The sequence below is a fragment of the Diabrotica virgifera genome, chromosome 3 (assembly GCF_917563875.1).
Source record: "Diabrotica virgifera virgifera chromosome 3, PGI_DIABVI_V3a".
Classification (NCBI taxonomy): Eukaryota; Metazoa; Arthropoda; class Insecta; order Coleoptera; family Chrysomelidae; genus Diabrotica; species Diabrotica virgifera.
Window position 1 is genome coordinate 126,810,527 of NC_065445.1, and position 22,840 is coordinate 126,833,366.

The window sequence follows — 22,840 nt, forward strand, 5'->3', positions numbered from 1 at the left end:
AACTACTGGACCGATTTTGATGAAATTCGGTATGGGTGAGTTTAAGAGAATTTTGTCGAGAAACTAAGCTTTTAAAAAAAAACCTCTCAAAGGGGGGCCGAAATAGGGGGGTTATTTTGGGCCCATTTTTGCAAATTTTAACCGAAATGAATGAAATTCAACTCAAAGTAAGCTCATCGATAGGTAAATAAAAATACGGAATTTGACATTTCCAAATTCAAAATGGCGGCCAAAATGGCCGACCGCCCACCCGACACATTTCCCTATCTATATAAAAACTTGTTGAAGATAAGTTTAATTTGAAAAAGTCGTTATATAGTCTAAAGATGGGGCTATAAGAAGGATGTTATCGTTTTTCAGAAAAAGTTACGGGTTGCCTATATTTAAGGGGTCACATTTTGACATAAATTTGAACTAGATTTTCTCAAAAATGGCTCCAAGGAATTTTTTTTATTTTTTGATATATCTTTGATATCCTATCATTAAATTGAATGACATTAGTCATATATCTTAACTCCCCATAGGAGGGGAGTTATGAATTTTTTATAAAAAAATATTGGAGTGCCCGTAACTTCCTTCTTAATAGAAACTAAAATTTGAAATTTTGCAAACATATATGGTACTTTATTATCTATTATCACAATAAATTTTACCAAAAATATGGCTTCCGGTTGAACCGGAAATGAATAAAAAATCTTAATTTTTTTAGATACGCCCTGTATATTTTAACATATTTTGAAAGAATGCAAAATTACCTTTCCAATGACATAAAATTCATTGCTGTAGCTCAAAAACTCGAAAAGTTACGGTAAATAGAAATTTTGCTATAATCTTATGTGTGTCCTCTCTCACGCGTTCATAGCAGAGCATTATTGTAGGGCAGTCAATGAGGGTATTTGGCTCCGAATTCCATCCTACTACATTGATGTACTTGATATTTTCACAGTAAGTAGGGAATAGCTCAAGAAACAAAATCTACCCTATATACTATGGCGCTTTTATCTTGGGGCGGTTCCCACTTCTTCAAGGGGGTGGAAAATTTGTTGGTCAAAATAAGCACGAAAGTGGCTAAAGAACCTATTTCTAAGCAAAAACTGGTCCATACTTTTTTTTTGGAACTCAATACTTTTTGAGTTATGCGTAGTTGAAAATTGGCCATTTTCATTGAAAAATGACACCTTTTCGGACGGATTTTTTGTGAATACCTTAAAAACTATGCATCTAACTAAAAACACTATATAAAACATTTTTTAGATTATAAATAATAAAGAGATTCGTTCCTTCGTAAATGTTCTATTTATAATACAAAAAGAGATATGGTAGGTGAAAATAGTTTGTTTTTTGGTGCATGCTCAAATTGGTGTATTCAACTTGAAATAACAGAGGAACGGTAGGTTTTAGGTGTATAATGCTACCAACACCTTTTGTAGTGTTTGAAAAGGCCTTTAAAACGAGCACCGTTAAATGTCGGTTACTTACAAACTAAGCGAGATATGGTGCAAAAAAAATATATGACTAATGTACTTTAAGGAAAAATGAAAAGTATATACATTTAACTCCCCATCTACCATAATTTAAATGCATTGTTTTCCTTCTACAATACCTTTTAATATATATATAGTGTTATTTCTACTTTCAAAATGTTGAACGGGTTTAAAATGAATGGTTTTTGTAAAAAATGTGATCAAATTATAGAATGAATTTTTAAATTTTCTTAAAAATCTTCCTTTTTCTCCATGTAATTCGAAAATAAAAATATTTCACTCCTGAGAAGTGGTGGGAACTTCCCCCATGATAAAAGCGCCATAGTATATAGGATAGACTTTGAATTAGGAGATTGGGCTACTCCCAAAATTTCATTAAAATCCATGCAGTAGGATAGAATTTGGAGATAATATCTTGTTCTTAATCTCGCGCATTGACTGGCGTAATCGAAATAGAATGAAATGCAAATATTGTAAACTATTAATTTCTCAGAAAAATGAACTAATTTGAAATGAAAGTATTACTATAATATTCTATTGATTTATGCAATAATCTACAGATCTATAGTGTGTCCCCGAAATATGGCATCGAACATTTTCTCAAATGCAGGAATTAATGATGCGTAGAACCATAAAATACTTTTAAGTACAGTAGGTGTTTCTAAAATATCAAAATAACGAGTAACTTTGTTATTTTTATAGAATTCCAGTATCTAGTACCATAACGATAATAGATCGGTACGATAAAGTTCTCGGGCGGCCCTTCCGTCCAGCGTTTTTTATCATTTTTTTAATATATTTTGACACTATCACTCTTCTACTTTCATCTGTTACTCAGAATTGCTCTATCTTTATCATTTTCTGTCTTATCTTATTGCAAAATAAAGGTCTCTGGGATAAACAAATATAATAAATCTTAAACTATTTAATGGATCAGTCTCAAATTTAGAGAATTTGTTAAGTACCCCAATATTATTACAATTAAATTAAATTACAACTTTACGTGAAACACTAAAGTTCTAAGGTAGTTTTAGTAAAAGTTATTAACAAATAACGATTTTAACTTATTTTGCAGTTTGCGTAGCAACAAATTAACTTTTTTTTTTCAAAAATCGGAATTTTGAAGTTTTTTCCATGTTCTAAAAAACTGAATTTTTTAATTTTATGTCAACTAATTAGTTATTGAATGGAATGCAAAAAATCGAAAAAATCGCGATGTTTGCACTAAATTGTTAATAATTAAAAAACGGACGCGAACTCTAGGCAGGAAACAGGTAGGTTTTCTTCCTATATGTCTACAATAACTAAAAAAGTAATCAGCTACCTGGATGTTTGAGTGTCCCGAGAAAATCCTTATTATCCTGGACTAAAAAGAAAAACGAAAATTTTGGAAAAGTGGCGATTTATTTTTGAATTTTGAACGTAGTAGATTACTCAGCAGCGATAAAAAACTGAGACCTTAGAAATTTTGAGAATCAACACCGATTTTAATGAAAATTCCACACCTGTAATTTTGAACCAATCAAAATACGTTATTTTGACAGATCACCATGGCAACGGAGGTATTTTATCGAAAATTTTTTGCTCGTGGGGTACCCAACAGCGAATTATAGTGGAAATTTTTTGACGTTTACAATAACAGAACATTTTTGACAGACTGGTTTTTATTTGTTTACATAATTTAGTTTTGATTCATTTTCTATCACTTGTAGTTACTCAAAACTTATCTAAAATTGAAGAATATACTATTTTCTATCTTGAAATGGTATTCCCATGCAACTACAATGAGTAGAAATTACGAATTTGAAAGCCTAAATAATTGCTGACAAAGCTATGGCGCGCTATTAATCTGTTCATGCAGCTTTGGATTTTCAAATGCAAATTTGGTGTGGAATTTTCTTACCGAATACCACGCGAAGTCAAATTAATATCCGGAAATTTTTTTTTGATCATGAATATTTTTAGAAAATTTCCCTCGTCTGCGACTCGGGAAATTTTCAAAATATTCATGATCTCAAAAAAATTTCCGGAAATAATTTGACCTCAAGTGGTATTACTAGTGAAAATTTGGATATAAGCTCGGTTGACCCTCTTTTTCAAAATCTAGCCTATGCCGAACCGGGCAGTTCGCATAAAACGTATCAATTATAGTATATCAATTATACCTAAATAAAGTTAATTTCAAGTGGGAAGCTATTCATTTATATTAGGATTGAACAAAATGTCGTTTTTATTGGTTAGGGGCGAGGGAAGGGAATGTAGGGATAAAATTGAGCTGAGTCTTATTTTTTAAACACATCGAATGTAAAAATTGAAAAAAATTGCATTCTGGGAGTGAGTGGGGATACGAGACCCTTTACGTTTGCGGTAGGTTTTTCTGGAATTATTATACTCGTGCATAGCAATAAAAAACTGATAAAAATATTATATTATTAATAAATTTAATGAAACATTCTTTTATAAAAGGTATATTTATTTAAAAAACGCTACGTCTATCACAAAACGTTTTCGTTACAAGTAGAGCATCATCAGTGCTGTTATCTAAAATAAGTATAACTATATTAGTTAAGACAAAATGTTAAAATTGAAATGTGGACCAAGGTAAAAAAGAAAAGTATGGTTATACTTACAGGCATGACGTGCTGAGCCACCAAAAATACATAGGTAAAACCCTTTAATTATTAACGAAATGTGTTATATTGACATAATTTTTGTTATATTTACGTACTTATTTACATAATATAAAATCCAGTTAATAGATAAAATCCCTATATATGGCCTTTGGCATTATGCCAAAGGCCTTTTATGGACTAATGCTAAGGATTTTATCCATCAATTGGATGTTTTAATAATTACCTTAATGTAACACATTTTGTTAATAATTAAAGGATTTTCACCTCTGTATTTTTGGTGGTTTAGCATGTGATGCCTCTAAGTATAACTAAACTTTGCTTTTTTACCTTGGTCAACATTTCAATTTTAACATTTGTCTTCACTAATATCGCTATATTTATTTTAGGTAATAGCACTGATAATGTTCTACTTAGGGTGAAAACGTTCTGTGATCGATGTAGCCCTTAAAGAGTTATTTAAATATTTTATTAAGGAATTTATTTATTGTGATTAATGGTAACAACCAGCTGCAATAAATTCTTCCTTGTAGATTTTATATTATATTATAAAATTAAACAATATTTCAAACTATTCTGTTTTTTTCGAAAAAACTTATTATTTTAGGTACAAAATTATAGTTCAAGAAGAGAAAGTTGTAGAAAACTTCTTAAAACATTACCCCTCCGTTAGTCGCGCGGTCTACAATCGTAGACCACTCTCCTTTAACTGGTCGCTAATTGCAGAAAACTGTACATACGCCCCCATCCCGCTTTGTAGCTGTCACTAATACGACCAACTTACTCTTCAGTTTGCTAAAAGCCGCCGATCTGTTTGCATTATGTAAATATTACATTATTCAAAGAGCACTGGTCTACAACCGTAGACCGCGCGACTAAGCGCGTTACAGTTTTTTGTTGTATATATAAAGCTAATATGTAGCCTGCTGTGTATATAAAGTTAATAACATAAATGAAAAAGTTTCAAGAAGCGATTTCATTGAAAACTTTAGCATGGGAACTACTCAAACCGCAAATTGAATATGGATCAACTATACCTTCCCTGCTAAGAGAACTTAGACGACGTACTGCTCGGAGTTCAAGAAGTCGTACCCCCTCTCCCTAATATTCCAACAAATTACATGGTACGATGTTGTATTTGTACACGAATTTGCAATATGTCAACAAGAACGGCATGCCAAAGATGTAACAAATTTGCATGCAAGAATCATCTCAGGGATATTTACACTGAATGTTTGACGGACTAAAATTGTGTCACTTTTACCATTTAATAATTTGTTATTTTTTTAATTTTTAGTTCTATTCTTTATTATTCATCCCTATTGGTCATTCTAGAAGTTCAAAGATAACAATATTTGTGTTTTTTACTAAATTGAGCTTATTTTTGTGACCATTTTCATTTACTTGCGAATAAAGACCCAAAAAATCATGACCTCGTTTTTAATTTTTGCCACTGCCAAAATGAAAAAAGCCAAGGAACAAAACGTATATCTAATATCAAAGTACGGTGATAAATAAACATGTTATTAACCATTAATTTGTTAATTTTGTCAAAATCCGATATTATACGACAAAAAACTATTGGTCTACAATCGTAGACGGCGCAACTGAGCTCGTCAGCAATAACCGCGCGCCTAACGTAGGGTTAAGACACAAATAAAGCATAAAAAGGTTTTACTTACTTTTTTTCCTTAGTTTCCTCTTCATGATTACTGACGTGTTCTTCCTGTTTAAAATTTTGATTTATAACTTTTTTGGTATTGTTGTTTTTAGATGTTCTTGATTTTATACTGAAAAAATAAAATACATAAATAAATTTTACTCTAAAAGAATGTTTACATACATTTATTCGTTTTGGCGAAAATTAACAAAAATTTACGTATGTTATTTATGTATGTTACCGGCCAAACTAGATTTCAGGAAAAGCTACTCAAAAAATTCAGGAAATTTCAACCCGAATAGAACTTGCACGAAATAGTTATTTTCCTAACAAGTGCAGAAAGTCATACTTTTCCGCACGCGACTGCAATTTGCCGAACGACGCGAAGCGGGAGTTCGGTAAGCAGTCGAGTGCGGAAAAGAGACTTTTTGCAAGCGTTAGGAACAATATTTTTTCTACGAGTCTTTAAAAAATGACCAGATCTTAATCAATTAATTTAATTAATATGATTATTTTTTAATCATTTTAACTTCCAATCGTATAGTAAGATATTTGATCACGTGTTTAATTCTGTCCAATCAGATTAAAATTATACTGAGAATTATCTCCATCCATCCAATGGCACTACAGCCCAAATCGAGCCTTGGCCTCCTTCAATAAGCTTCTCCAATCATTTCGATTTACCGCTGTTCTTTTCCATGAACGCGTTCCCAGAGAATTATCTACTGTAGAAAATTCCCGATAGAATTTTTTTGTTTACCAATTTTCTAGTTTTGACAACTGTCACATTTAAGGAAATATCCATAATAAACGTATTAAAAAATAATCTTACGAATATCACACGAGAGTAAGAATAAATAAGAAAAAAATGCTTTATTTTCTACTCAAATTTGTTGTCATTGGGCAATAGACACGAGAGCCCGCAGGGCTCGAGTGACAAAAATTTTTCGAAAAACTGTCGCATTATTTTCAATTTATTCTCACTCCCTTGTGATATTATACCCGAAAATACATGCACAAATTAATTCTTTGACAAGGTTGTCAAAACCAATCTTTCAGCATAATTGGTTAGCATGACGACGATCTTGGGTTCCATGACGACGATTCAAAACGACTGTTATTGTCTACCGATTTGACTTTCGAATATTATGTCAAAATTATTTTATTTCATCGAATTCTCGCGTTAATTTCATTAAAACATGAACACAATAAGATATATTTGAAATAAATTAGTAAATAATATCTAAACATTAGTTTATTGCATGTATTATAATTACTTTAAGTCCATATTAACATATCTAAACTAACACGCGTACGGAAAAGTAAAACGCGTGCCGAAAAGTAAAACGCGTGCGGAAAAGTAACACGCGTGCGGAAAAGTAAAACTTTCTAAACTAAAACGCGTGCGCGAAAGTAGACATTTTTGCACGCTCGTAGAAAAAAGCTTTATCAGCTGGCGTTCTGTACTCTGAACTAGACGTCTGTCATCGACTACGCGTCTAAGGGTCGATTTCTCATAACTGCCGTAATCTATGGTTCAGTTGAACCAGGTTCACCGGTGATCTACGGTTTTGTTGGGAATGTATTTCTCATTGCACGTTCATTTCAGCGCTCGTTCTACAGCTTTCAAGAAATGCCAATAGATGGCAAAAGGTAAAGAACTGTCGCCATTTTGAACTACCTTTTTTATGCTGTTTTTGAATAAAGTTAAATTTAAGTATTTATAATCAAATAGTAATTTTAATAATTATAAATAAATATTATAAAAACAAAAATAATGTTATCGTTTATCGTTAGGCTTAATATAATAAAATAGGATATATTTATATATGACAGCGTTTCGTGTTAATACAGCGCATGCGTAGTCCATGAAATCATCTGAACTGAGTTCTGAAATCTTTGAACGGCCGAATTCCACCGTTCAAGCATCGTTCAAGTTTAAACTGCCATCGGTTGAACGTGCGAATTGAGAAAGACGATTTTGACTTTAAACTGACGTTTACTAGAAGTTCAGGTTAAACTGGAGTTAAACTCGATATGAGAAATTGGCCCTAAGAGTATTAAAGTGCTACGTCTGGTCCGTTTTGTTCTAGGGATGTGAAACCTGGACAACAAAAATAAAAAATCTTAACAAATTAGAAGCGTTCGAGTTGTGGTGTTACCGTCGCATGCTCAGAATCCCGTGTACAGCACACAATATCCAACAAACGTGAGCTGGAGACCATGCACAAGAAGCGACAATTTATCAACATCATAAAAATATGAAAGGTTTAATACTTCCGTCATATAATGAGAGGACCTAAATATCGCTTACTCCTGTTGATCATTTAGGGCAAATTCGAAGGAAAACGTTGGGTTGGAAGAAATTTACTCTCCTGACTGCTTAACATTAGACAATGGGCACAGTATAAAGACTGAGAGTAGAACTACTCTCCGAAAAATTGAAAGTAAAATCTTTCTTGCGCATGGCGACCGCGCAAGGTTCCCAGTTGCTAGACCACCACTCTTGCATTGCTAGTCAAGTAGAAACGTACGGGTTTTAACAGGAAAAACTCGCATTCATTACTGGTGAATTACCAATTGCGTACTGCCGGTATTAATTCCTGAGATCAAAGTGCCGACATAGAAGAGGTTTTACTGTACCTCTTTATACTGTGCAATGGACATGTTCAACGATCGAGGAATTGTTTCATATACCTGCCGACTTAGAGAAACATTTCATCAGCTCGTTAATACGACGATAGAAAACGCCTGAAAACAAGCACGGCATACAAAGAGAAGAGAAAAATTTGAAATAAAGACACCATTAAAACAAAAAAAATTTAAACGATTTGCTGTACCAAAAATCGGGGATTAGAGTTAAAAACTTATTACACAAAATGAAAACATTATAAAATTTTATATTCGATTCGATGAACTTTATAATGTGATTTAATAATAAACAGCAATAAAATATTTGAAAACATTACATATTTATATTTCTTTAATATTTTGTTGAACTTCTGTGAAAAGTTCACTAACGAAATTGTTTTGATTAAATAACTAATATATCGTTGAAACCACAATAATAAATTGAACAAAAAAAATTAACTGCATTCAAAGTATGCCAAGACGGGTACTAGCGGTAATCAAAGTTAGAGGGGCAGCAAAATATTAAAAAAATACAAATATGTGATATTTTCGAACAGTTTATTGCTGTTTATTATTAAATCTATTATACTTAATAATAAACACCAATAAAACATTTAAAAATATTACATATTTTTATTTTTCCAATATTTTGTTGAGCCACCTTTAACTTTGATTAGCGCTTGTATCCGTCTGGCCATAAATTGAATGTAGTTAAATTTTTTTTTGCTTCAACCTGTCATTGTGGTTTCAATGATATATTGGTACTTTATTAAAATAATTTCGTTAGTGACCTTTTCATTGGAAATTTCTCATTGTAAAAGTTCCCAAATATTTTCGATCAGATTAAGGTCAGAAGTTCAACAAATTATTAAAAAGTATATAAGCATGTAATATTTTCAAAAGTTTTATTGGTGTTTATTATTAAATATAATATAGTTAATGTATAACAATAACATTACATAACAAAATTAAATTTAAAAATCACATTTTAAACAAAGTATCACATCACATTTCTACCTAGTATTATATTATATAGTACTAGGTATATTACATATTATATAGTACCTAGTATTATTCATAGTGTAATAGTTGACTATTATAAAATTTCATAGGTGGTCATAATAATATGGCCAGGGACTGTATGTATAGAGTCTGCCATCAAACGAAAACAAAGAAGAAAAGGAGGTGGCCTCAATGCTCTCAACTATTGTTGCAACTACCAGAAAATAGGTAAAGGGTTGCAACTACCAGAACTTCAGTTAGATCAACACTGCTAGATCAAGATCAAGATACAGCTGCAACAAAAACTCTTCCACAAATAGGTTTAAGTGCAAGAAAGCAATGGTACTTTGCAATTCCAAGTGCCACCAAAGAATTCCATGTAAAAATAAATAATAATTTTAATAGTTGAAATATAATATTATTGCATTTATAAAAAAACACTTACTTATTTGTTATATGTACATTGATGAGTGCGCTAATTACCGTCAAAATAACGTAAAATACGGATCACATAATACGTTGGTAAATAAAAAGATGAAACTAGTAGAGGTGAGAAATTTATCAATAAAAACCAATAAACTTACATTATATTGATAGTTTTCCACATTTAGACGTATCGGAGGAGTTTGGCAATTAACACTGTGACAGGAGAATTTTATAAAATTCTCCTGTAACAGTTTTGGTTGATATGCTCCTTCGATATGTCTAAAGGTGAGAAAATATCAATATAACGTAAATTTATAAGTTTCTATTGATAATTTCCCACCTCTAATAGTTTCATCTCTTTTTATTTCACAACATATTATGTTTTCCGTCTTTTGTGTTATTTTGCACGTTCTTAGTATACTCATCACTGTGTGTAGTACCAATTGCCCATTAGTTTCAACGACGAATCATTATCGTTGTAATAAAAATGATTATTTTATCATTATACTTACCAATATATGTCATATCATACCAATTACAGAGTATTTTATTTAGTTTATCTATTTATTTTGGCTTTGGAAGTACGTCGAACCCGCTTATTGGAATAGCCTTCGTGCCAAGCAAAAATATTCCTATAAACAGGATATTTTAATAACCGATCAGTGGTGGCTAGTAGAAATAAATGTACTGAATATACGTCATTATAGTACAACCCACTTTGTACATGTACATACTATGTAAGTACATGTACATGGTATGTATGTACATGTACATTGTACATATTATGTATATGGTTTTATTTCTTTTTATGTCAATAACACAGTACCTAGTATAACTATTGCTTATTTTATTAAAACACTAAACTACATTATCTGTGCATACATACACAAATAAGTATGAAGTGTATGCAATAATAATATGTAGATATAGGTATACATATTTTCTTATATAACATACATACAACAGACTTACTTTTTTTCTGGAAAAATAATCGGTGATCTGAGAATAATTTTTTTTGTTACCTAAAATATTAGTCACTTGTTGCTTTAAAATATAATAATGAAAAAATTGACACTGGTTTTTCCTTCCAGAAAACTTCATATGATACATATTATAAAGCGGTTATTATATACAAGCGGTTTTGACTTGTAAATTAATTGTTTCTAAAAATCTAAAGAGACAACGACGTGGGTGGTGGGTCAGCAATAACAATATTTACACAAATGAAAAAGTACCTACTTTATGATCGGTAAATGTTTGGCGGAAGTTAGAATTGGTGCCCATAATAAAGTAAGTAATAAAATGTTTATTATCGACAGGTCCTATAAACCAGAAATCATTCCCATTCGTGGGAAATTGTACATAAGGAGTTTTTGGTTACTTGAAAAATATATTCCAATAAGCGGTACTATTTTACAAAAACGTATTCCTATAAACAGTTAAATTTATTAAGGAGTAAATAGAAACGTTTCGGGACCTCAAAACTATATTCCTTAAACCGGGATATTCCTATAAACAGTACTCTAATAAGCGGGTTCGACTGTATACTATAACGGATCAACTAGTTTGATCTAGTCTAAACTGGTTTATTTTATCGGGCTTAGGATGAATTAGTTTAGCACGAAAAGGCTAGTTTTTAGGCTATTCCAATTAATCCTACCGCATATCGGAAGAACTAGTTTACCCTAAGCCAAACTAGTTTGTCATGAAATCGTGTTTGGCTGTGCACGCTGCTTTTTTTCAACACCACTATACCTTATCGGCAGAGTGTACGAAAAGTGCACGGTAAATTGAAGGTGTACTTACAAAAAAAGAATTATGTAAGTCTTTGTGCTCACTTTATAATGGTCAAAAAATTATATACAGGATCTGGATTTCAATGCATATTGTTTTTTATAATTCTCATATCAAAGTTACGCGTGAAGTTAGTCGTATTGATGGCAGTTGAAAAAAAGCCGGCGACCCAACATTATGCATATATCAAAACTGACCAATTATCTATCGCTGTATTTATTATTTACAGTCAGATAATTTGACATGTATTATTAAAAAAAATTAAGTTGGCGTTAAATATAACACAATTTTTGTGAAAATTGGAAATAAATAAAATTATAAGTACATAGAAGATAAAGAGAAGACAATAAATAACGCCAGAATATACAGTGTGGGGGCACATTTTTACATACAGATACATCTGTCATTTGTTAACCCCCCTTTCCACTCCCCCTATTTTTAAATAGGGAATAGAAGTCGTGTGCTAGCTTATTTGAAAGGTTATTCAATTCTCTATTCAGTAATATTAATATTGACATAATTATTTATACAGGGTGTCCAAGAAAAATTATTTTTTTCTATTATTTTTATAACAGAAGAATGTAACAGAAAACAGAAAAAAACGTTTATTTCATAAATAAACATTGTTGCTTAAATTCAATATTCAACCTACCAAGAGACAGATGGGTGGCAGCTTGAACACTGAAATCAAGCGAAAAGCAATGTTTATTTATCAAAAACATTTTTTTCTGTTTTGTGACAGCAGTAGAATATATTTTGAATTAAATAAATTACATACATTCTTCGTTTTCTGTCAATTAATTTAATTAAAATTTTTTATTCTTGGACACCTGTATAAATAATTATATTAATATTTATATTACTGAACAGAGAATTTAATAACTTTTCACATGAGCTAGCACACGACCCCTATTCCCTATTTAAAAATAAGGGGTAGGGAAGTGGAAGGGAGGGGTTGACAAATGACAGATGTATGTACCTACCGTAAAAATGTGTCCCCCTTATATTAAAAATCGACCTGTTTCGGCTTTTCCTTAAAATTTAATAACTACTGCCAAATATCAAGGTGGACCCTTTTATTTGGCCCTCACTGTATATTATAAAGTCAAGTATTTATTTATTGAAACAGTTCGTGAACTATGCTTTTTGCGAACGCACGCGATCTTTAGAGCACGAGCGACAACGGAGCGACTGCTGTACATCGCGTAAGTTTGCAAAAAGTACTTCACGCACAGTTTCATACAATATTTTATCTACGATAAACAAATAAAAAAACTGTAACTCTTCGTCTCTGGAATTGATTTCTATTCTACAATTTTTAGAACTTTGACATTTAAAAATTCTAATTTCTTTCAAACCACAAAACAGACAAAATTTTTGTTGTAATTTATTGCTCATTATGTCATCACCATGACAACGCGAAAGTTAAGGATATTTAATTATATGAAAGTGTATCAAAAACAGTGCGAAAAAGTAAATCCCATTTAAAATATATTGTTACTTCACGCACACTTTAATCTCTTCACGCACTGCTATCTATAATGACAGTTTTCGCAAACTAAAAACTTATACATAATAGGACATAGAGTGGATAAAGTAATTTTTTTACAAAAATGTACTCAAAAAACAGAGCAAAAAAATACAAGGAAGATCACGATTTTGTTTCTTGTTTCCTCAACTTTTTATTGGTTATGGGTATGGGGATACAGGTATAATAGGCATTGCTTTACAGGAAAAAACTTCTATTCTTCGCCACTCACACTATTTCTGGGTAAATTTTCCTTATATTTTCGCAAACATTATTCTATAACTTTTCTCTAGGCAGTTTTAAATAAACTGCGGGCATAACTTAGGGATATAGAAAATTATGCTCATTTTCATAGTTGATTTTTTCGTGAACAGGTTAGCGAATTCCGCTATTTTTTTGTTAGTTCAGATTTTTTTTTAGTATTTACACGGTTGTCCAAAGGTTTGCTCAAACTTCTTTTTTGTGCTTATACCGGGTGGAAGAAAAGATATGTTTATGTTAAGTTTGAGACACCCTATAGGGAGGACGAGGTACAAATGTGAGTATACATAGATCGAAATCGTATTTTAGTTTTATGTTTGTGAATATTTTGGTTTTGAATGTCCCTGATATCTTTAGACACGAAGAAAATAAGTGGTTTTACTCTTTAACACGTGTTTTAACTGAAACAAAACTTTAAAAACAGAAAGGCACATCACGTAAATAGTTCTTATCGATATCTATAAGAGTTCTTTGTTTAACAGAGGCTTTGTGATGTTTTGGAGTGGAGTTTCATTGAGAGTAAGTACGGATTTGGACACCATTTGGTGTCTACGTGAAGGCTCTAATAGCGAGAGGTACATTACACAGATTTTCTTTCTTTGAACACTCATTTCCTTTCGCACTATATACAGGAAATAATTTCATCTTAGTGGTATACATAATAAGACATGGCCTCCTCACCTATCGCATGTCGTTAGTTAAAACGCATAATAGAGTAAAACCGTCTAGTTTCTTTGTTATTAAAGATATAAGAGAAATTAAAAAATAAATTATAATGTTCAGAAAACGTGAAACTACAACAGAATCTCAATGAATACCTTTGTACCTTTTTCTCCCTACAGGGTGTCTCTGAAAAAAAAAGGAAGAATGGACTAACTATATAAAAGGGCTCTTCCTGGATACGAGGCCACCACTTAACACCACAAAGTATACGAATACTGGTCCTAGCATTTTAAAAGCGGAAGTAGAGAAAGCCATTAAACAGAGCAAAAATGGGAAATCTCCAGGCCCTGACCAAGTACCATCAGACTGGCTCAAACTTCTGGATTACGACAATGTCTCACAACTAACAAACATTTATAACCATATATACGAGACTGGAATGATGCCACAGATATGGTTAGAGTCTAAATTTATTCCACTCCCAAAAAAACCTAATACATCATCATGTAAAGACTTTAGACTAATTAGTCTCATGAGCCACTCTCTCAAGCTACTTCTTAAGATAATTCTTAATAGAATCAAGCAGAAATGTGAAGAGACAATGGGAAACAAACAATTCGGTTTCAGAGAAGGATTGGGAACAAGGGAAGCTTTGTTCTCAATGTTAACATTACTTCAACGATCATGGGAAGTACAGAAACCAATTTACGTCTGCTTTATAGATTTTGAGGAGGCGTTTGATAGAGTTCAACATGATAGGTTGTTTCAACATCTAGAAATGATTGGAATAGATGATAATGATCTGAGACTTTTACAACATCTATATTGGAATCAAGAAGCTTCTATTCTGGTAGACGGCAAAGAAACAGACAAAATTTGCATTCAAAGAGGTGTCAGACAGGGTTGTGTGTTATCCCCAACTTTGTTTAACGTATACTCAGAAATAATTTTTAATGAAGCCTTGGAAGGACAATGTGGAGTTCGAATCGGGGGTGAAACTATTAACAACATCAGATATGCAGACGACACCGCGATCATGGCTGAAAACATCGAAGATCTTCAATTCCTTATAGATCGAGTCACTAGAGAATGCTCCAATAACGGACTTAACATAAATGCAACAAAGACAAAGTTACTTGTGGTTAGTAAACAAGACGTCGGCCCTATGCAACTAATTGTCAGTGATGAATCAATAACAAAAGTTAACCATTTTAAATACCTAGGATGTTGGATAAACGAGACACTAAATCCGGATGAAGAAATTAAAACTCGTATAGAAATTGCAAGAGGAGCATTTATGAAACTTAGATCTATTCTGAGCAACTCTCAGCTGAACTTACAACTAAGAATCAAGTTCCTAAAATGTTATGCGTATCCTGTATTACTATATGGATGTGAAACCTGGATCATGAAGGTTAACATGATGAACAAATTAGAAGCCTTTGAGATGTGGTCGTATCGTAGAATGCTCAGAATATCTTGGGTTCAACGCATTTCAAACAGAGAAGTCTTAAACAGAGTAGGTCAAGGCGAAGGTGACTTAATGAAGATGATAAAAAAGAGAAAACTTGAATATCTGGGGCATATAATGAGAGGTAGCAGATACAGGATGCTGCAGTTAATACTCAATGGAAAGATCGACGGAAAAAGAGGAATTGGTCGAAAGAAATATTCATGACTCCGAAACCTTCGTCAATGGACTGGCTTATCGGCAGATCAATTGTTACATGCCGCACAAGATCGAGAACGATATCGGCAAATTGTTATGGAAGCTACCCACGCCTAAAAATTTGGGCACGGTACTTAAAGAAGAAGAAGGGTGTCTCAAACTTTTGTTTCGGTTAAAACCCATGTTAAACTACAAAATCGTATATTTTCTTTGTTTCTAAAGGAATCAGGTACATTCAAACAACAAAATGTTCACCAAACATAAGAGTACAATACGATTACGATGTATACTCACATTTTTGTACCTCGTTCTGCCTACAGCGTATATCAAACTTAACATAAGAATAACATTTCGTTTCTTCCGCCCGGTATAAGTACAAAAAATGAGTTTGAGTAAACTTTTTTTGTTTCAGTAAAAAATAGCGAAAATCGTTATTCTGTTCACTAAAAAATCAACTGTAAAAATGAGCATACTTTTTTTTATATCCCTAAGTTATGACTCGCAGTATACAATATATGCAATGGCACACTTATTATAAATTGCTCTTAAAATGGTATACTGCAGAGTGTGCTAGGACTATTTTTTTACAATTTTAAGTAAGGTATGGTTCTTCAAAGTCTTTTAATTTAACTATTTTCTATTTGCGATTTGCAACTTGTTTCCTATTTATTTATACCATTGTTTAAGAAAGGATACTATACTAGTCTAATTATACAATGACTATACTTATGTATTGATTTTATTTAATTTAAATTTTGTTGTACAATAAAACCCCTTTAACGCTGTAGTTTATATTGTACAAGTGAGGAAAAAAGAATGTGTGTACTTTGTACGCACGTAAGAAGTTATTCTTCTATTATATAATTTCAACGAAGTAAATATACTTAACAGGTTATTTGTATTTCATTTAAATATTAAACTAACTCTCTTATCTACTACTTTCAAAAAAATTTTATTAAAACAACCAAACATTAAAAAAAATGAATCGTCCAGGATTGGAACCCACGACCTTCCGTTCTCTAACCCACCGCTCTACCAACTACACCACGGAGCTCCATTTAACTGACACGTAAGTTTCGGATATAATTAACAACACGGTGACAAATAGACATATAAAAATGTTATACGTACATAATATTTTATTATCTTACTACAGAGAAAGACAAATCCAAAAATTATAATAAATAATAATACATTTACTAAAAACACTAATATATTCTTCTAATGAGTTATTTGCGTTGATACATAATGTACATACATACATATCTTGAAAGATTAGCAACTAAACGCCATACTGTCTGTGTGCGCATGAGTACAGATTTATGAAATTCTACTCTCAATCGCGCCAAAAGAAGAATAACTTCAAAAAGACATATTTCTCACGAGCGCAGAAGTTTGTTGGCACAAGCTGAGGCACAAGGTGAGTGCCGCAAATCAAGCGAGGGAGAAAGCAATATGCCATTTTCTCACGTGTTGAACACTGTACTTTTTCTATCGATGCATTTTTGTCAAGAGTTCAAACTTCAAAATTAAATAATTTAGGTGCTTTATATGAGTATATTATAGTATATTATATGACTAAATTGAAATAAAAGACATATGCACAAATAAGTAGGTATTTAATAGTCTTAATATTTTTATATACTTTATTTATTTAAAATCAAAATTAACAGTTATATTTGAACCGTTTTGAACGTTGTATAGCATCCATAGAAAATAGTATATTGTACAACAAGAGAGAAAAAAGACATATTTCTCACGAGCGCAGAAGTTTGTTGCGAGAATCAAGCGAGAGAGAAATATGTCATTTTCTCTCGTGTTGTACACTGTACTTTTTCTATGGATACGTTTTTGTCAAGAGTTCAAATTTCAAAATTAAATAATTTAGGTGCTTTTAGGTATATTATATGCCTAAATTGAAATAAAATACATATATACACATAGGTATTTAATATTCTTAATATTTATATACTTTATTTATTTAAAATTATAATTCACAGTTGAATAGTCTTAAAAGGTAATTTTTGATAAGTTTTGACAAGTTTGAACACATTTTATTTGACAAGAATAATTGTGTTTGTATTGTGCATGTTACCATGGAAATGGCGATCCTATATATAAACCGGCGGTGAACCCGTGAGAAAAAATATTTCTCACTGCAATGGCCGACTTTTTTTACTGCCTGAGAAATTGTTTCTTTTGAATGTATGTAAGTAGTGAGAGAAGTTGCACATTGTATAGCATCCATAGAAAAATAAAGTTTATTTGTTGAAAATGTTTCATTGAAGAAAGCAATCAAAATTCATTAGTTTTTTACTGTTCTGTTTATTATAAAATAATAAAATGGAGTGTACTTACGAATTAGATATCTGTGATTTATAAAAAATCGCGTTCTTTTGTCATTTTTTAGCTTCGTTTTTTGAATATATATTTTGTAGAGGTATATGTACGAAAAGTGCCTAGAATTCATCCTAATGCAGCCTAGTGTATAGCTAGCTATTCACTCCTTTCTCAAAAACGCACCCCTTTAAATTGTAGCACTCACGGTATTTGTTTGTTTGTTAACGTTGTAGTTTAAGAGCCGTTACCCAATAAGAAATCAGACATAATAAAAAATCTTAGATTTTCTCATTAAAGTATCCAACATTAAATGACAAAAATAAATCCATTTGTTGAAAATATTTCGTTAAAAAAGAACAATCAAACTTAATTAGTTTTTTTGATATTAATTGTGCCTATAACCAAATAATAAAAAGGTGTGTACTTACAAAGCATTTTCTCCATTAAGCAACACATTAAATATCTGTGACTTATCTTCTGTTAACATGTTTGAAAACAAACAAAAAGCTTCCGTTCAGGAGACAAACTACAAGACCAACGCTTCCAACTAAAAATAAAAGCCGGTAGCTAAGCTCTTTCTACTACAAGAAATGATAAAAGAAAAATAGAAGTTGTTTTATTTTGACCTGATAGTGCGACCTTATGTGGTAATTGAAGAGTTAGGTTAAAGGAACCTCGAATTAAATTTACTATCAGATTAGTACGGTCTCTGATGTATTAGGCGAGGCAATGAAGCATTAAACCTAGAAATTTTGTGCAGTAAGATGAATCGTCATGTCACTTTTTGCATTGGATTCGAGAGAGTGTCAGGCAATTTTGTGAACTAAATTGATATCCGGCAAAATATTTTGTGCATAAGAAAATGCATTTTTAAGTGCATATTGAAGAGATGGAAAATGAAAAATTCAGAACTCAGGAAATATTGACGGAAATGAGTTCAATTTTTATATTTGGGGTTTTTGCAGGTCACTGAACACGAATTTCATGACGGCGATAATCTTCGAGTTATAGTGGAACCCCGATAAGTCGGCTTTCAATAACCCGGAAGTCCGGCTAAACCGGACCGATTTTCATCAGACAAAACAATTTTTTTTTATTTTGACTGAGTTTTTTACCAAAAAGTAAACTGTATAGAAATGTACGCAGTTTAGATGTACTGTGCATATGTATGGTTCATTCCACCAACATACGACTGTTTTGGATTATCGCGACAACGAATATTTCAGTGTGCAACATAAGAAGTACGAAAGTAAATGGCTCTAATAATTATTCCAATAAACAGCGATGTAATTTGCAATTTATTTTCGTTCTTCATATTTTGCACAATAAAATATTCGTTGTCGAAATAATCCAACACACTCGTATATTCGTGGAATAGGGTATATATCATGTTTTTGCAATTATGTATAGTCAAGTTTATCTGTAAGTATATTAGTATTTTATTCATTTTTACCATATTCTACGGATAACTGGGATTTTCGATAACCCGGATCGGCCGCGGTCCCGATTAATCCGACTTATCGAGGTTCCACTGTACCTGGTGCCCAGGGTGGAACTCGTCGCCTGGGACGATCGAATAAATCGCGGGACAATCGAATAATTCACAAAATGAAGATTAAAAAAAACTGAAAAATACGTTATATTTATATTAATAAATTCAATATTTTTCAAAAACGCATCGAATGACACTAAACACGACCCACATACTCCACCCTCTGTAGGTAGGGTGGGGGTAACTTTAAAATCTTAAATGGAAACCCCCATTCGTTATTGCAGACTTGGATTGCTTACGTAAAAATAAGCAACTTATATTCAAGACATTTTTTCGAATTGTGAATAGATTGCGCTATAATAGTGCAGTCACTGAAGGTGAATATGAGCTATTACCTCCGATTTCGTTGAACCTCCATCGATTTGCACGAAAATTGGTGAGTGGTTAGAGGATATCTCAAGGAACAAAGGTGACATGGTGCCAACTTGCGTCTTTACCCTGGGAGTGGATGCCACCCCTCCTCGGTGGTGAAAATTATTTTATAAAAAATATCCCCACAATTCGATAGAGCGACAAATTATAAGCAAAATTTGTTATATAAAGTTATTAAAATAAATCAAAACTTTTTGAGTTATTAAAGATCAAAGATTTTAATTTTTCGTGAGAAAAATGCATGTTTTTAACCGATTTTTCATAAATAACTCAAAAACTATAAGTTTTTACAAAAAAGTTATTATTGCCAATATTGAGGCAAATAAAAAATCAAATAAATTCCTTACTAGAAAAACCTTTCAATGTTAAATGAAAGTGAGTTATAGGTAATTGAATGTATATTTCTTTCGTCGAGTACCCAAATCTAAGTATTCAAGCTTAAATACCGGGAAAATGATGCATTTTATAACATAAACTTATTAAACATTTGTCAAAGCTCATTGAAATATTTATCAAATAAGTGCTCGAACAAATTGATAGCATTAAAGTTTATGCACCAAAAATGTTTCAAAATGTATGTTTTAAAAATTTTTCTAAAAAATGTTTTTGTTTTTTTGTAAATAACTCCGTTAAATTTTAAAGTAGCAAGTTCATCTAATAACAGTTTAAAATTTTATTCCAAGAGGTATTTAAAAAATGTCAAAATAGTCATTTATACCTCTTACTTTTTTAAAAATAAAAGGTTAAATGGCCCCAGTTACATGGTTCTCGCAGCAAAATTTAAATTTTAAACGTTTCTATCTCGGTTATTTTTTAACGAAAATAGTAAAATGGGTAAAGTATTTGTTACAGAAAAAACTAAAATTTAGTTATTTATCATTTTTTAGGTATATTGAGTATTTTTGGAGTTATTATCAAAAGAAAATGAAAAGTACGGTAATTCTAAAAATTCTGATTTTTTTTAAATTATACCTTTTTTTCAAAAATATGCATTATAAACCGGTCAATTTGTTGAAATAATTAACTATGATAACATAAAGAAATTCTTGTGAGGATTACTACAAATTTTAATTTTTGCGGAAATGATGGCGTATGTTTAGTTTTTAACTTTTTCCTAAAAAAATCGAAAGGGTCCTCTTATTTTCATCATAACTTACTTAATTTTGATGCTATTAACTTCTACTGAAGCTCATTTGATAGGTATTCCGAAGTACTTTGACAAGTGCTTAACAAGTATATTCTATAAAGTGCATCGTTTTCCCGTTATGTAAGCTTGAATACTTAGATTTGAGTACTCGTCGAAAAAAATATACATTCAATTACCCATAACTCCTTTAAAATAACATTAGTTTAGTTCTTTAAGTAGGGAGTGTATTAAATTTTTTATTATCTTTAATTTTGATAATAATATCTTTTTTACAAAAGCTTATAGTTTTTGAGTATTACGTGAAAAACAGCTTTAAAACATGCATTTTTTTAAGAAAAAATAAAATCTTTGATATTTAATAACTCAAAAAGTATTGATTTATGTTAATAACTTTATATAACAAATTTTGCTTAGAAGTTGCCCCTCTATCGATTTCTGGTATTATTTTAAATAAAAAAATTTCACCCCCGAGAAGGGGTGGCAACCACCCCCAGCGTAAAGGCGCAAGTTAACATCATGTCACCTTTGTTCCTTGAAGTATCTTCTAACTACTTACCAATTTTCATGAAAATCGATGAAGGTTCAACGAAATCGGAGGTGAAAACCTTCAGTGACTCCACTATAATCGGAAAAAACCATTTATCGTGATACCATAGGTAAATTATAGAAACGGTCTAATATCTCGAGAAATACACTTCCAAATAAAAAACTAAAAAATAGGTGTTTCATATTTTTTAAGAAAATATCGAATAAAATCAAACACCACTCTTCACTCTACCCCCTGGAGGAGGGGTGCGGGGTTACTTTAAAATCTTAAATAGGAGCCCCTATTTTTTATTGCAGATTTGTATTTCTTACGTAAAAATAAGTAACTTTTATTCAAGACATTTTTTGAAATTATGGATAGATGGCGCTATAATAGGAAAAACACTATTTATTAGCGCCATCTATCAACAAGTCTAAAAATGTTTCGAATAAATGTTACTTATTTTTTCATGGGGAATTCAAGTCTGCAATAAAACATGAGGATTCCTATTTGATTTTAAGGTTACCCCCCACCCCACCTCCAGGGGGTGGAGCGGAGGGTCTTGTTTGATGTTATTCGATAGGTTCTCGAAAAATATTAAATACGTGTTTTTTGGTTTTTTGTTTTGAAGTGTATTTCTGGAGATATTAGACCGTTTCTATAATGTACCTATGGTATCACGAAAAATCGTTTTTTTTTATTAAAGCGCCATCTATTAGGGGGTGGTGTTTAGTGTCATTCGATAGATTGTTGAAAAATATTGAACACGTATTTTTCAGTTTTTCGCTGCAATCTTCATTTCGCGGTTTATTCGATCGTCCCGCGAATTCCCGACGAGTTTTATCCTGGGCACTAGGTACCTCGGAGACCATCGCCGTTATGAAATTCGTGTTCAGTGACCTCCAGAAACCCCAAATATAAAAATTGAACTCATTTCCGTCAATATTTTCTGAATTCTAAATTTTTCATTTTCCATCTCTTCGAGATGCACTTTGGAAATGCATTTTCTTATGCACAAATTTTTTTGCCGAACATCAATTTAGTTCACAAAGTTGACTGACAATCTCACGAATCGAATGCAAAAAGTTGCACGACGATACATCTTACTGCACAAAATTCCTAGGTTTTGGACTTTTTAGTGCTTCGTTGCTTCGT

The 22,840-nt window shown here is 31.7% G+C and overlaps 1 protein-coding gene across 1 annotated transcript in view; it reads right to left on the reverse strand.

Annotated features, from left to right (window-relative positions):
• The window catches only part of LOC126881300 (sterol O-acyltransferase 1-like), a 146,895-nt gene extending 128,157 nt beyond the window's left edge, over positions 1-18,738 (reverse strand). The window contains exons 1-2 of the mRNA XM_050645502.1: positions 18,517-18,738; positions 5,797-5,904 (exon numbers count right to left, since the gene is read on the reverse strand). Coding sequence (XP_050501459.1) covers positions 5,797-5,904; positions 18,517-18,575 — 167 coding nt within the window. The 5' untranslated portion in view covers positions 18,576-18,738. The remainder of the gene's footprint in view (positions 1-5,796; positions 5,905-18,516) is intronic.
• Positions 18,739-22,840: the final 4,102 nt, after the last annotated feature.